The 13640-nt window shown below is 40.7% G+C and overlaps 1 protein-coding gene across 4 annotated transcripts; it reads right to left on the reverse strand.

The window, feature by feature from the left end:
• Positions 1 to 4402: 4402 nt before the first annotated feature.
• Positions 4403 to 13436, reverse strand: nfyba (nuclear transcription factor Y, beta a). 4 transcript variants are annotated; one of them, XM_059326318.1, is made up of 8 exons: positions 13339 to 13436; positions 11339 to 11432; positions 9757 to 9887; positions 9067 to 9264; positions 7888 to 7959; positions 7537 to 7615; positions 5769 to 5848; positions 4403 to 4947 (listed from the first exon to the last, which is right to left on the reverse strand). In XM_059326318.1, exons 2-8 carry the CDS (start codon positions 11430 to 11432, stop codon positions 4915 to 4917), a joined length of 687 nt encoding a protein of 228 aa, XP_059182301.1. In that variant the 5' UTR covers positions 13339 to 13436; the 3' UTR covers positions 4403 to 4914. The 4 variants fall into 4 exon arrangements, with proteins under 4 accessions (XP_059182301.1, XP_059182299.1, XP_059182300.1 ...); XM_059326316.1 differs by having other exon boundaries at positions 7888 to 7962; XM_059326317.1 differs by lacking the exon at positions 13339 to 13436 and adding an exon at positions 13040 to 13313 and having other exon boundaries at positions 7888 to 7962.
• Between the last annotated feature and the right edge of the window lie 204 nt (positions 13437 to 13640).

Here is a 13640-nt window from a genome sequence, read left to right on the forward strand (position 1 = left end):
TTTGATGAGAGTGATATATAGTGCTTTGGAGGTAGGGCAAAGAAAAACATATTTTAGCCACCAAAAAAGGACCACAAGTGGAAGCTACATAAAGAACTGAAGCTGCTATCCATGCTTTATTCAAAGCCACCAGACTCCATTGACAAAAATGTCAATTTTACCTTGCAGAACACAGGAGTTGCTGGTCATGACATTTGGTTAGTTTGTTTGTGTTATTGTGTGTTTTTCGGATCTGGAATGGTAATAAAGTAATCTCTTTCAGTGACTATATTCCAATTTGAACTGTAACTGTTATGTAATCCAGTTGCTTATATTTTGTATTCATTGTATTCCATCACTTCCAGACCATGTTAACTTGAATAGTACCTTGTGAGGTGTGAGAGATGCAACCTGTGAATCAGTAAATAACAGCTCACATGCATTAATTCACTGATGGCAGAGTTCAATATCTTACTCAAGGATACTTCAACATCCTTAGCCAAGATAATGAACTACTTTGAGATGTAGATCTAGATCATCTACTGTGGCCAGGGATCACTCCACAGAAGGATGGCTGTGGCTCTATCATCTGAGCCACAGCCACGTCCACAAAAACAGTTGGCGCTTCTCAAAGTCAAGGACCAATCCTCAAACATCTAAATTTGAAGGATACTATTTCATCGACATCAACCAGGACTGTTCCAAGGATGTCAAGGATCCTTAGAATTCTACCGAGGACAGAGTTGTTCTATCAGTGAATTTCCAATGATACTTGTGTGTATCCTCAGTGTGCCTTGTGCACCCATAATGCTTTGTGCACAATCTTCTTCTTATTGGCCAACCAGCCGCCAAATTACATTTTACGTAGGAACACCTGCACACTTACAAGCCTATTCCTGTTGTGTGTTATACCAAAGATTGGAAGGAGTCTTGGCCTTGCTGCTGTAAGACATGTCCTATCAAAGAAGTGTCCTTGACTTGGAGTCACAGCCAGTGAGACCCGATATGAGTTGAAGCTTCTCTTACCAGCGGATGCCAAATCCCTCTCAGCTTGGGATTGGCCCTCCTATAGTTTGTAAAAATCATGTTTCACCGAGATCTGAACTCAGAGTCCAGAGTGCTAATCATTACATCATGGAACCACTGAGTGTGGTAGACACCTTGTGACTTTGCAGGCTATCAATTTGCACTGACCAATCTGAAAAGCTTCAGAAAAGTTTTGGAATGCTGGTCTTTCCTCTAGCGCCACCCTCAGGACAACCTTCACACTTCAAGCCCAATCGATGGTATGGATAACAAATTTATCAAACTTTTAATTCTCCCCAAAATGTGTGGTGTTTAGCCCCAGTAAAACTTACACTTAGATATTTTTCAGTCTTATGTGATTGTTTGCAGTTATTTATAGTTTCATGAATATAACAAAGGTTGGTGACGGGAGGATGAACAGACAAATGGGTAAAACTGTAGAAAAGGAGGAAAAGGAAAGGGAGGAGGCCGGGTTGTGGTCTTAGTTGGGAGTAGCTCCTCAGACAGAAGATCGATGTGCTGCCAGTTAATTGTGAGAGTGTGTCTATTTGTCTGTCCATCGAGGATGGAGGACACGAAGTGTGTTGTTTATTCATGGAGTGGGGTGGCTCAGGAAACAGCCAGGAGGAGAAACAGGAGCTTCCCGGGGAAAAAGGCTTGGGGCGATCTCCATAGTTCTATAGGAGGAAATGAGCCACGTGGGCGTGGGCCTGACGGAGACTATTTCCAGCCCAGGGGCCCTGAGGTGGGGCCACCCACAGGAAATATGCCATTTTACAATTACATTACAGCTACATTGAGGTATTTAGCTTATCAAGAATGACTAAATACAATAAAGCCTAATGTCAGAGATGACCAAGATTACAAGAAAGAACTAACAAGGACAAATGATTCACAGGCTAAACGTTACTTCCTGTGACACACATCCTGTGTTACATTTTACACGAGGCATAGCTAGTTGCGGAGGAGAAATCTGTTATCTTGTTTCAAGGTGCAAAGAAGGATGAGTTGTACTCACGAGGGGCCGCTGTGACCTGCAAGATGAAGGTCAAGTGAACCCCGAAAGCTCCTGAATGTGTCAGTAGCTATTTATTGGTAGCCCTGCTAGCTTGTCCCGACTTTTAGAGGATGTAAGAATATAAATGGCAAAGCCTGTTAAAATTCAGTTGGTAGCTTGTTAAAGGCCAACTTCATCTGTTCTTTTCTGGGTGTTTCAAATGGAAGCCATCGCTCAGTGTTAGAAAGAGCAGTGACTTAGGTAACCACAGAAAGTTTTCATTTTGCTTCCATGTTCTGCAAAATAAAATGACTGTTTTTGTCAATGGATTCTGGCAGCTTTGAAGAGAGCAATAAAGTGTAAATATATAGTGTGTCATTAGTAAGTTGGATGGTTTATGCGTTTTTGCTCATATGCACTAAAATGAAGTTGTTAATGGGACAGAGGACTGGGAGATGGTGGAGGTAGAGGGTCTGCTTGCTTCTTCAATTAGCCAAACCCACCATCTAAGTAGGAATGCTCCATGGGTGGCAGGCACACCTGGCTTTTAAAGGGAATGGAGGATGACACTGGTTTAATTCAAACAGTTTCATTGTTTTATAGTTAGATGTTGTTTAGCCATTTCCCCCCTGGAGAATGTGATATAAATGTTTACCACAAGGTGGCAGTGTTTCACAACCTCCAAAACACTGTCTCTGGTGCTTTATGAACACTTAACTGATGAAAAACTGGTGTTTGCAGAAACCAGGGAGACCATATCAGGTGGGTATTTCCATGTCGAGTATCCAGCCAAGGTACAGTCACACTGAACAAACTAATAAGATATCTGCTTGATTTATTTCCCTTTATACTTTTCTATCTCTCCGTATCCTCCTGGTGTGTGTTTGGGTTGGCAGAAAGAATGTGGAGAGGAGAAGACACTCACACGAGTCAGCAGTTAAATGCTCGTAAATAGTCTCTCTCTCTGGCAGTGTTTCAGCTTTGGCAGGACACCAAGTGTTATTCATAAAAGTTCTGGATGTCAGATAAATAGCCATACCTTGCACTTCAGAATGTCATGCTTCTGTTGTCTTTAGTAAGAGTTTTGGAGTATAACTTTGAGGCCCTGCATCACCTGGCCATGGGTGTCCACCAGGTGTGTGTAAGTGAGAGGACTGAGAAGCTGGTGAACCAGGCCCTCAGTGAGCTGCCTGCATTCCTCTTCTAGGAGGAGGGTTATAGTCCAGCTTCATCATTGCACACTACACTACTGCTGTGTGTCTTTGTTTCTCACAAATAATGTCACTGTATCACAAAAACCCTATTCTGATTGTAGGTGATTTCAATGTAAATAAAAAACACAACAAAAAATCTTTATAGAAAATTATGTCATTTAAAAATACTGTCAACTATTTAACAAAAAAACCCCAATATAAGCTTTTTGAATGTGTTTGTTGTGTCATTAAAGGTTTTTTTGTGTGCAACTGGAGGTTGCAGTCTTTGACAACAGGGCTCCCAAATGAGCCGGGCAATCAGATGTTAGACAGAGCAACCTTTAAAAGGTGCAGTTTGTGATTACTGGCCACATGCTCCAAAAATAGGGGGGAGTATGTCAATTTGTTTGAATGTTTTATTAGACGAGGCGATGTTGCTTGTCAAGATTGAGTTCAGTTGGACATGCAATTAACCTGTAATGTCCTTGTTGTATTGTAATTGTATACAGAACTTAAGCAAAACTAATTTAAGACATTCTGTGTTCAGGAGACTGTTGCAATGGACAGGTCGCCAGAGTCTTATCTCCATCTCAGGAGAGGTTATTGCTTCAGCAGAGCACACAGAGAAACCAACTTCATTTGGCATTTTGTTTTCATTAAAAAGGCAGTAAATATAAGAAGAAGATTACTTCATTAATCCCACAATGGGGAAATTCAACCACTGCATTTAACCTATCCTTTTTTTACACACAAGTGAACACACCATGCAAGGAGCAGTGGGCAGCACATTACTGCGCCCACTACGCACTGCAGCTGGTACAGCGTACAGCATGAAATAATATTACTAGTAATGTAGTTTAATGTCCACAATTGCAAACAATCCCTTTCTACATCTGGGGCAATGTAAAAGGACACATGAAAGTGGCCGTTGCATCGTTTAAAATGGACAAAGTATTTTCTTACATAAGGGGAACATAAATGAGGCTTAACATGAACAAAAACAAATGTTACAGTGCTTCTTGTTTGGTGTGAAACAGCACAATAACAGTGTGTTTTCTGCTCTCAGGTCTGGAGGACAGTTCAACCATAAATGGACGAATACAGGAAGACACAGCAAACATCACTGTGTTAGGATGCTACAGAGGAGAGCTACGTCTAAAGTAGGATTGTTCTGTGTGTTTAATAAATAAAAGGTCAATCTCAAACACCACTTTTGAATTTTTATTCAAAGGATTTACATAACATTAAAGCACATGGTAAATTGTGTTAACTTACAAAAGAGCTGCATGATCTGATGTAACAACGTGCCTTCTCTCCATTCAAACAGAGAAGGTGTTCAAAATAAACATCCAATACAACACTTCCCATTATCCATCCCTCCCCACCCACCCCAAAAGAAATAAATGCATAAAAGCAAACACATTAACACACGCACAAAAAGATTTCAACCACTAAATCATGTAATAAGACTAGCCTTTAAAATAAAGCCTCAATTTCCCAGCTGGTTTGGATGCGCTCCAAATCATTTGGTACCTCACAACTAGGAACTACACTTTCTACTGAACAAGTAGTGATTTCTCTGTACATGAGGGTTTCTGCAGACGCCACCCCTCCTCCATGTCCTTCTGACAACCTTTATCCTGTTGTGGGTTCAGAGGTTATCCAGCGAGCGTGGGCCTGGTAAGGAACCGCTGCGTTCAGGCTCGGGGTAAGGCCTCGTCATGAGAACTGGATCTGTTGTACAGTGGGAATCTGCAACACAGACACAAAGTTTAGTTGGAGATGGTGTGCATTGTTTTCAAACTTGCTTATCATCTCATCCAATATCGGATGTATAGAAATCCATTTCCGTCAGTAAAAGGCAACAATAAGATGAAAGCTCAACCTTATGATGGGGAAAAAATCCTGCAAGTCATTATAATGTGAAGATTTCTTAAATGATCATGAGTTAAAAATCGAAATAACTACAAAATAACTTGCTGGCTACAAACTTGATCCTATGTCATTTTTAAGAAGTCATTGTTTTAAGATACTAACTCATAATTCTGAAATACTATGTAATTTTCCTGCCATTGTAAGATACTAAGGCATTATTATCATAAAGTTTCTCATTAACCAATATACTAAAACATTCTGAGATACTAATTACTCATCTTAAAAAAGTTCTTAATACAAGGATACTAAATCATTTCAATAAAAATGTGTTAGTTGAAAAGTTTAGGCTTATTTTGAGATACTAACTCATTATTTTAAGATAAGCAAATACTTTCTTTGAGATTATTGTGAGATACTAAGGCATTACTTTGAGATACTAATAAGTCATTTAAAAACAAAAGTTTTTTTATTTTGTGATACTACCTTCTATAATGTTCATGATTATTTTGAGATACTAACTCATTATTTTGCGAGTAAGTTTTTCATTGTAATTACTCACTGGAACCTTTTTTCTCCTTGATCACATTAGCATAAGTGGGCTTCCATACACATGAGAAATCAGTATATGAACTTTGAAAATAGGGATGCGAGCAGCAAATCTAACTGGGGACGTGCTGCTGCATCAGTGTGGGTTTTACCTGTTGATATGAGGTGGTGTACACCATGACGTTCTGCTGCTGACCATCTGCTGTGATAATCCCAGCTGGCAGTGGATTTGCTGATGAGGGCAGAAATGTGTATTTTAATGAGACTGAACTTCAAAAGAGCAGAACACGAGTCATATAAACTTTGAATAGTTTAAAGCTTTATTTATAATGTTTATATACATTCCCTCGGACACGTGGGACTCAAACATTTCCATTAACTCCATAAAGCGTTAAGTATAAAAGTCCGAATTTCATTAGGACTCAAATTAACCAACGAAAATCTTGGTTGACTGGAATTATATCGACTCTTCAACCCAAATCTAGATGAACTAAACCAGCCATGTTTGTCTAAATTGTTCACTTTAGGTAACATTAAAACACTGCAGCTAGTCACCGCCACCCAGCCGTCCCATCGCAGTGGAGGAGGGGTGGGACAAATACCACAAAGACCAACTGACACTTGCAATGACGGAGAAATGAATACTGCTGGCCACAGAGGCCGGTGGCGGGTCCGTCCTCTTTCCCCACATGCTTCATCCAGAGCCGACATGTGCCGACACATTTCATAGAAATCAGCTATTTGCTATCATCATAGCAACCAGTTGAAAAACACTGTCCTTCGAAAGTGCTCTAGTGCCCTCTGCTGGGCGGTTTTAAAAGAGCGCATGTTGTTTTCAGCTCTGGTAAAATACTTTGGTTAACAGTCTTAGGTTGCTTTCTCATATAAAGTCTGGTGGACTTGCTGAGATTCAGTGGTGAAGTTGCAACATTGTGGCATTTTTCATTTGGTTGATGTACTGTTGGAGTTTTTTCACTTTTATGCAGCATTGATCCGCTGTGTGATTGAGTCCATAGGCCACCATTCTGTCGCTAAATAATTAGTTGTTTTTGTGTGTAGCCACAAGCAACTGTGTTCTGTGATTGTCCGACCATATTTGGATAAGGGCCTTTACTTCATCATCAGACCACGTCTGTCCACGAAAAAAAATTTCAAGCTAGCTTTACCTTAACTGGTGTTGATTCTCAGATTTCTGCCAAAATTCTACCTAGAGACCCCCATTTTTAGCGTAGTTCGGTTTATTGGTTCACACCAGAGCTTCTTTGAGCTTTCACACCAGCAAAAAGCAAACAGACTAGCCGACAAAACACACCAGATTTCAAGAGGACCAAAGAGCTCAGTGTGAATGCCTCCTAATTAGCGATTGAAGGACCAATGACAAGACAAGAGCATATCTACCAGCCGGCCAGAAGGTGTCAGCCATAAAATTTACTGAACATTTCCTAAATTCACAACATGTTTCATCTAACAAAATATTCTTCTTCAATCCATATTTGTTAACTGCTTGCTATCCTGAATGACGTAGAACAGTGGCTCCCAAACCTTTTCTGCAGGGCTGCCCTTTATAAATACAGTATTAAACCACCCCGCCCCCCTTCCTCTACACCCGCCCAACACAACACTGTGGGCTCTCTTATGCGTAGCATGCAAATGCTAGGATGGGTCATGTGTCCATGTTCACACAAAGTACTGGTAGCTGATTTGTCCAAGTCTCATTCCCCAATGGGCTGTTCTCACTTCAGGTACTCTCGTCCAGTGCCTAACTTTAACCAACACATTGCTACACAAGCCGGGTCTTGCCATGACATGCAGTGGGGTTAATAAGTGTCATCAGTGATGACATCATCACCTCAATAGAAGCTTTGAATAAAAAAAATGGCATTCGGTTCAGGCCTGATAATTATAAACCTTTCTACTCACTGAAGCTATCGTCTGTGAGCTCATCTCCCAGGCCTTCTCCAACCGCCACTCCGGGAATCCCCTTCTCCCCCTTCATAGCCTGGAACAAGACCAGAGGAGCAGGACACATTAAACATGTAAGCACATTATTATCTGGAACTAAACAAGAATGTGATTTCATTTTCAGGCCTTTGCAGCCACATGAAGAAACCTTAAAATCAGAAGATTAAGAGGGATAAAACAAAGTCAGGTTATAATAAAACCAGCTTCAGTATAAGAAATTACAAACAGCATTTGAAAGGTTTTCTGGTTATTTTAACCAGATTTATGGTGATTGAAATTGATTATTTTCAACACAAGCTGTGACTCTACCCATGTTTTTGCTGAAAATCCAAACACATCTGGCAACCCAGCTGCTTCATGCTCTGTCTGTTGACAGCCGGGCTGCTTTTAATCACACAAAAAAAAATGTTAGTAGCAGACAGACAAATTGGACTGGTTTAGATTTTTTTTTTTTTACTATGGTTGTAACAGTTTGTGTATTCATGCCTAACTATTACGGTACCGGCGCCAGTCACACTATGGCAGGGCTAGTCAATTGAGGTCCAGATAGAGAACATTTTATTAAAGGTTATATATATATATATATATATATATACACACATGACAAATCAAACAAAAAAAGCACAATTCAATTATAATTCAACAATATTCCGGATCCGTTTTAACATCGAACTGGAGAGATTATTCAAAAGTACTCAGATCTTAAATACTGAACAGATTAAACAACTCTTTTTTCTTTCTTTCCCACTATGACATTTTCTCCTGTCCAGTGACACAACTGAGCTTGAGCTTGTCCTGCCAGGACAATGTTTTCTTCTTTATGTTAAACCAAGCTGGAAGCAACTTTACGAGACTTTAAGACAACTCTAGGCTCTGTTTAAGTGGACTTTTTAGAGCATGCTATGGCGGTAACAGCATTACAGCAATACTGTTTACTGTTCGATATTCTTTAGTCTACACTTTTTCAGTTACTGTTGGAAGTAAAAAGAGGGCTGGTGGAGGGATCGACACCGCAGGTCCAGGAACCCACCTCAGCCAGCCGACCCTCACTTTTATTGTGCCACAGTGTTTGCGTCTCCCCCTAATGGCACATACGTTACTGGAAAATCCCTTCATGCCTCACAAAGACAAACTTGAAGTGTAAAAAACACTTCCAGTGGGGATTGGACTTTAGACTCCTTGGTCCGTTATTAAAGACGGGTGGGTAGGTAGCCGGCCCCCGTCCTGGCGACGTGACGTGGTTGGAGCACACTGAAGACAGTCCTGCAGGGAGCAAGAGGCTCCTCCTACATTACCAAACAACACGACTCCAAGAGACAGGACACCAATTCAAATGACATGTAGAGAGAGCAATCATTTTGAACTTCCATTGATGTGACTCTTTCTCTACATGGCTCTGGGTAAGCTACAACAGCAACAGAGAGAGTTGTATATAAGATGAGGACAGCGCATCCTCCACTGTCACTTGGACATTAGTTTGTGTCTCACCTCTCTGAACTTCTGCAGGTAAAGCTTCAGCGGCTCCACGTACATGTCGAAGCCCAGCGTGGACATGGCAAACAGGATGTCCTCTCCGTTGATGGTCTTCCTCTTCTCCTGGTGGCAGCGCTCGCTCGCCTCTGATGTGATGAAGCTGATGAACTCGCTCACACACTCCTGCACGCACTCCTTGGCATCTTTCGCAATCTGTGGGAAGCGGAATAACATTCACAATTAAAACTACAAAACAAGTGCTTCAATATTTGACTGGACAAGCACAACCTTTATGTGAACGAGCACCATTTGGCCCTAACAAACCTTCACATAGAAAGGCATGAGAAAAAGCTCTAACATGTCAGTTCTGGTAGAAAAGGGACATATCAACCCTACAAAGAAGAAAAAATCCTCTGAAGCTCAACAAAAACACATTTTAAAAAACTAATCTTCTGTCACTCAGGATGAATAGCCTCAGGCCTAAACCCTAAACATCTGTTTGTCATATTTTCAATTCCACTGCAGTCCCTGTGGTTTGTACGAACTGCTTTCATTTTGCCAGACCAAACTCAACCTTTGAGAGTAAATATGCCCTAGACCGGGAGATTTTAAACAGTGGTGGCCAGATTAATGTAATTTTGAAATAATCGGATTACTTATTCATTATTGCATTTCACATGAAGTAGCATTATTCATTGCACTAACCTTTCCAGTCTGAGGAACTGCATTCTTCATGATGCGAGCCACGTTGGCAATAGGAAGGTAGATGTCCTGCTCCCTGAAGTTCTCTTTGATGCCGCTGTCGTCATGGTCATTCAGATTCTCCTCACCATCATCTACAAATCAAACACACAGAATCACAGGGCTGTACAACAAAGTGAGATTTGTTGAGCCTTGAGTCCATCTTTTACACGAATAAACTCCTTTGTAAATAGCGCCACCATCCTCGCGAAATCACATAGAACTCACAACTTTAATAGTTGGTTCAACTTGCGAACCGTCTCAGAACCGGTTTGTTTTGCAACAGGCTAGCAAGCCACGTCATAACGTCACTGTCTATGTCCGTATACGTCTGCGCTCTCTCTCAGATATAATAACAATGATAGCAGGCTACATCGGCTCTCTGCAAATGTTGCTCCTGGCTTTGCGAGCCTACATTGGCATCCAGACAGGACATGTACAACACTTTTATATTGTTCAAGATTAGGCACCGGCTCCAAACCGGCCCTGGGACTGCCTTGGTCAAAAAGGGGTGTGTGGGGTGGGGGAGGTGTTCAGAACCAGATCTATTGGCTCTACCAGAAGATATTCTCTAGAATTGATACTGATTTTTAGCTGTGTGAGTAGGCAAACCTGTCATGCTGTAATGTTACATTAATAATGCTACCCACAATTCAAACAAATTCAAATACAGCAGCACAAACTATATGTATTACTATTGTATTACTTCTCCATCATGGATGCAGAAAATCTGATAAAGAATACAGCTTTAATTTATTTACATGGTTGTTCTTTTTCTTACTTAACTACTGAATGGTTGTAGTGTTCTGTGGACATTTAGCTATGCTGGCTATAAAAAAAGCCTTCTATAAAATTCCTCAAAACCATAATCATACTTAATTACAATTTTATGCTCTGTGCTGACTTGCAGACTTCTGTTTTACATCACATCTGTGGTATTGTAGATTAGAACACTGGTTAGAAAATGTATTAGTCTATTGGTATTTATCACATAATATTCAATCTTATTCCGATTTTGCCAAAAAATAAAGTGATTTCTACATATTGTTCATTATGGGACAGTGTCTGACCTAAATACAGTTCTTGTGGATAGTATTTAAATCTGCTGCACCGGGTTTGAATCCTAAGAGCCATCACATAAAAATAAACAGTAAACATTGAGAACACTGATCAAAAAAGATATTAACTCATGAATACACATGAAACAGCAATCCTATGTTGACATATTTGAAGCAACGGAGTGGCTTTTTGCTGTTATACTTTTTAAATTCTTCATACATGTAAGTAGGCAGCAAACAATCAGTCCATTATTGTGCTGATGCACAAAGTGTACCCTTTTATGTTAAGCCTGAAGTAGAAAGCCTAGGTTAACAATGTCAGTCAACAGCCATAACAGCCATTGTGATTGTGATAACAGCCATTGTGATATCAGTTATCTAAAATTTGAGGCTTTAGGTTTTGTCAAAACAGCAAATGCTCTGTCAGACTCACAGTTCACCCCTCAGCTCTTTGTGACCTGAGTTAAAACACTTTGCCTGCTACTCACCATCTTGAGACTGGAGGACGTAGTGACCGGATGCCATGTACTCTCCAGTGATGCCCAGCTGGGAGGCGTCGGTGGTCGAGCTGTCTCCGTCCATCTGCAACACAAACCCCACCACACACGTCTTATTTCAGCATCTGGAGCTATTGCAATGTACCTGCAATCTTAAAATGTATTCAGAGGTTAAACGACTAAAATTCTTTATCCGGATAAAATATATAGTTAAAAACAACTGTGATCCAAAAAGGTGTTGTAAAATTGTGGCTTAACAAACCACGTCGCAGACACATGCATCAGGGGATATGACGCCATGTACATATTTGCAACATATCTTGGCGTGCTTTTGCCACTGAAAGATCAGTGGAATAGTGAGACCATCAGTAGAACTGTTTATTGTGTTTTTGTGTGTGTGCTCATGACAAACTAAACTGGGAACCACTCATAGAAAAGCGCAATTTGGGATGTAATGATACATCGATGTATATCGATATATCAGTTCAGTGATCAACGATTCAATATTATCAATGCAAAGTAAAAATATCAATATGTGGCATCATATTTAAGATATGGATATATTTAAAAATCCCCAGTAGGCCTATACATTTAGTATTTTTATCAAAATAATTATATTTAATTTTTCTTTTAAATGTGTGGAAGATCTCAGTAATAGAACCATCAGATCATATTTCAGTTGCTTTTGGTAAGTTGATATTTGTGTGGAAATGGGCATGATATCGTCTCATATTGACTACAGGCACATGAAAGGAATTGGTAGACTATGTAATATCAGCAAATATTGCATATTTGCCCAGAGAATTAATATGATGATGATATCATGATGAAGCATGATATGTACATCCTGTGCTACTACGGAAACAACAGAAATCCCTTATATTGGCTGCCACATGAATATGTAATATTTCCACTCTAAAATCGGTATGGTTAATCCAATATTTGTCGTGCCCCACCGGAAATAGTGTTTTGATGATTATTTCGATGTAATTCACGACAAAAAATGTTCTATTTCAAAACACACGTCCACTGAACGGCTCAGCTGTCAACTCTTGATTCGTCTATTACCGATTTAGTTGTCACGTTATGATAGAAATCAACCCAGTGTGTTTTCTTTGTCTCGGTGTTTACGTAAGGAACCATCCACCGCAGCTGACCTGCTCATGAGCTCACTGACTTGACAAACCCGCGTTTGGTTTGGTGCCAGATGTTGCATTCAGGTCATGAGCGATAACGTTATAGGTTTCCATTTTAAAGGCGCCGACTAGTTGTGCAGCCTCTTTTAGAGAACGGATATATTTTCAGGTATACAATGAATGCTGACAAAATAAGCCCCCTCCCCCTTCATATTACACGCAGTTTAAATGATGAAATGTGTTTGCGGGCTCGGGGGAACAGCTTCTGAAGAGATATTTAGCACGACAGCTAGCGTCAGTTGTGTTAGTGCAGTTAGCATTGTAGCTTTAATGGCAAACCATGTAAGCTAGACAGCTGCAAACCCTCCGCGAGACAAGCTGTCGGTAGCAACACGCTAATGAATGTATCTGTTTAGCTCAAGTATGCTAACTAGCAGATATCAGCCGCGGGGATGGGATATTTTGCTAACGTTAGCTAATGGCAACCAGGTTTGCAGGTTTTAATACAACTAATGAGTTTATAATAATAAAGATAGGCTGTCCGGCGGGCTGTTACCTTCTGTAGTTAACCTACTCAGGTACATAGTGTCCCTTGAATACATTTTCATTGTAGGTCCATGCAACCCCCGCCTGCAGAGACAGTGTCGGCCTGTTCTTTGTCGTACAGAGCGGAGCAGGACGTGGCCGGGGCCCAAATGTTAAATAGTCGTTTATAAACTTTCACCCGCTGGATACTTCCTGATGAGCAGCCCTCATTCACTCAGACAACAAATAAAAAATCAGACAGAGACGGACATTTCCATTCGAGCTAACGAGAAATCGGTTAGCAATCATTGGCCGGAGCCAGCCACAAACCTGCAATGAAGCCCTGGTTGGTTACCTTCCTGAGACGGCTGTTTGGTTGGACAGAAAATGGCTGCGAAAGGACCAGTCCCAGCCTATAGTCCCAGCCTATGGTCCCCGCTGCACTACCGCACAGGGCCGGTAGAGGGACGTGCCGCGTTCAGGGCCTCCTCGCAAGCTCCTATCTCCAAGATTCAAAGGAAATTCAGCAAGGGAAACACAAAGTATAAGCAACGAAGAAATCATAAACTTTACTCCATTCTGAAACGACATAATGATGATAAGATACACACGCAATATCCACCTGGAGAGCA

The sequence above is a fragment of the Centropristis striata genome, chromosome 22 (assembly GCF_030273125.1).
Source record: "Centropristis striata isolate RG_2023a ecotype Rhode Island chromosome 22, C.striata_1.0, whole genome shotgun sequence".
Classification (NCBI taxonomy): Eukaryota; Metazoa; Chordata; class Actinopteri; order Perciformes; family Serranidae; genus Centropristis; species Centropristis striata.

What these genes read in the sequence shown, in the direction of transcription:
- nfyba (XM_059326316.1), bottom strand. Translation starts at nt 11,432, where the DNA reads ATGGACGGAGACAGCTCGACCACCGACGCCTCCCAGCTGGGCATCACT. An exon ending in CAGTTCCTCAGACTGGAAAG is followed by an intron (nt 9,265 to 9,756) that starts GTTAGTGCAATG and finishes CGCTTCCCACAG; the next exon opens with ATTGCGAAAGATGCCAAGGA. An exon ending in ACACCACCTCATATCAACAG is followed by an intron (nt 4,948 to 5,768) that starts GTAAAACCCACA and finishes TCTGTGTTGCAG; the next exon opens with ATTCCCACTGTACAACAGAT.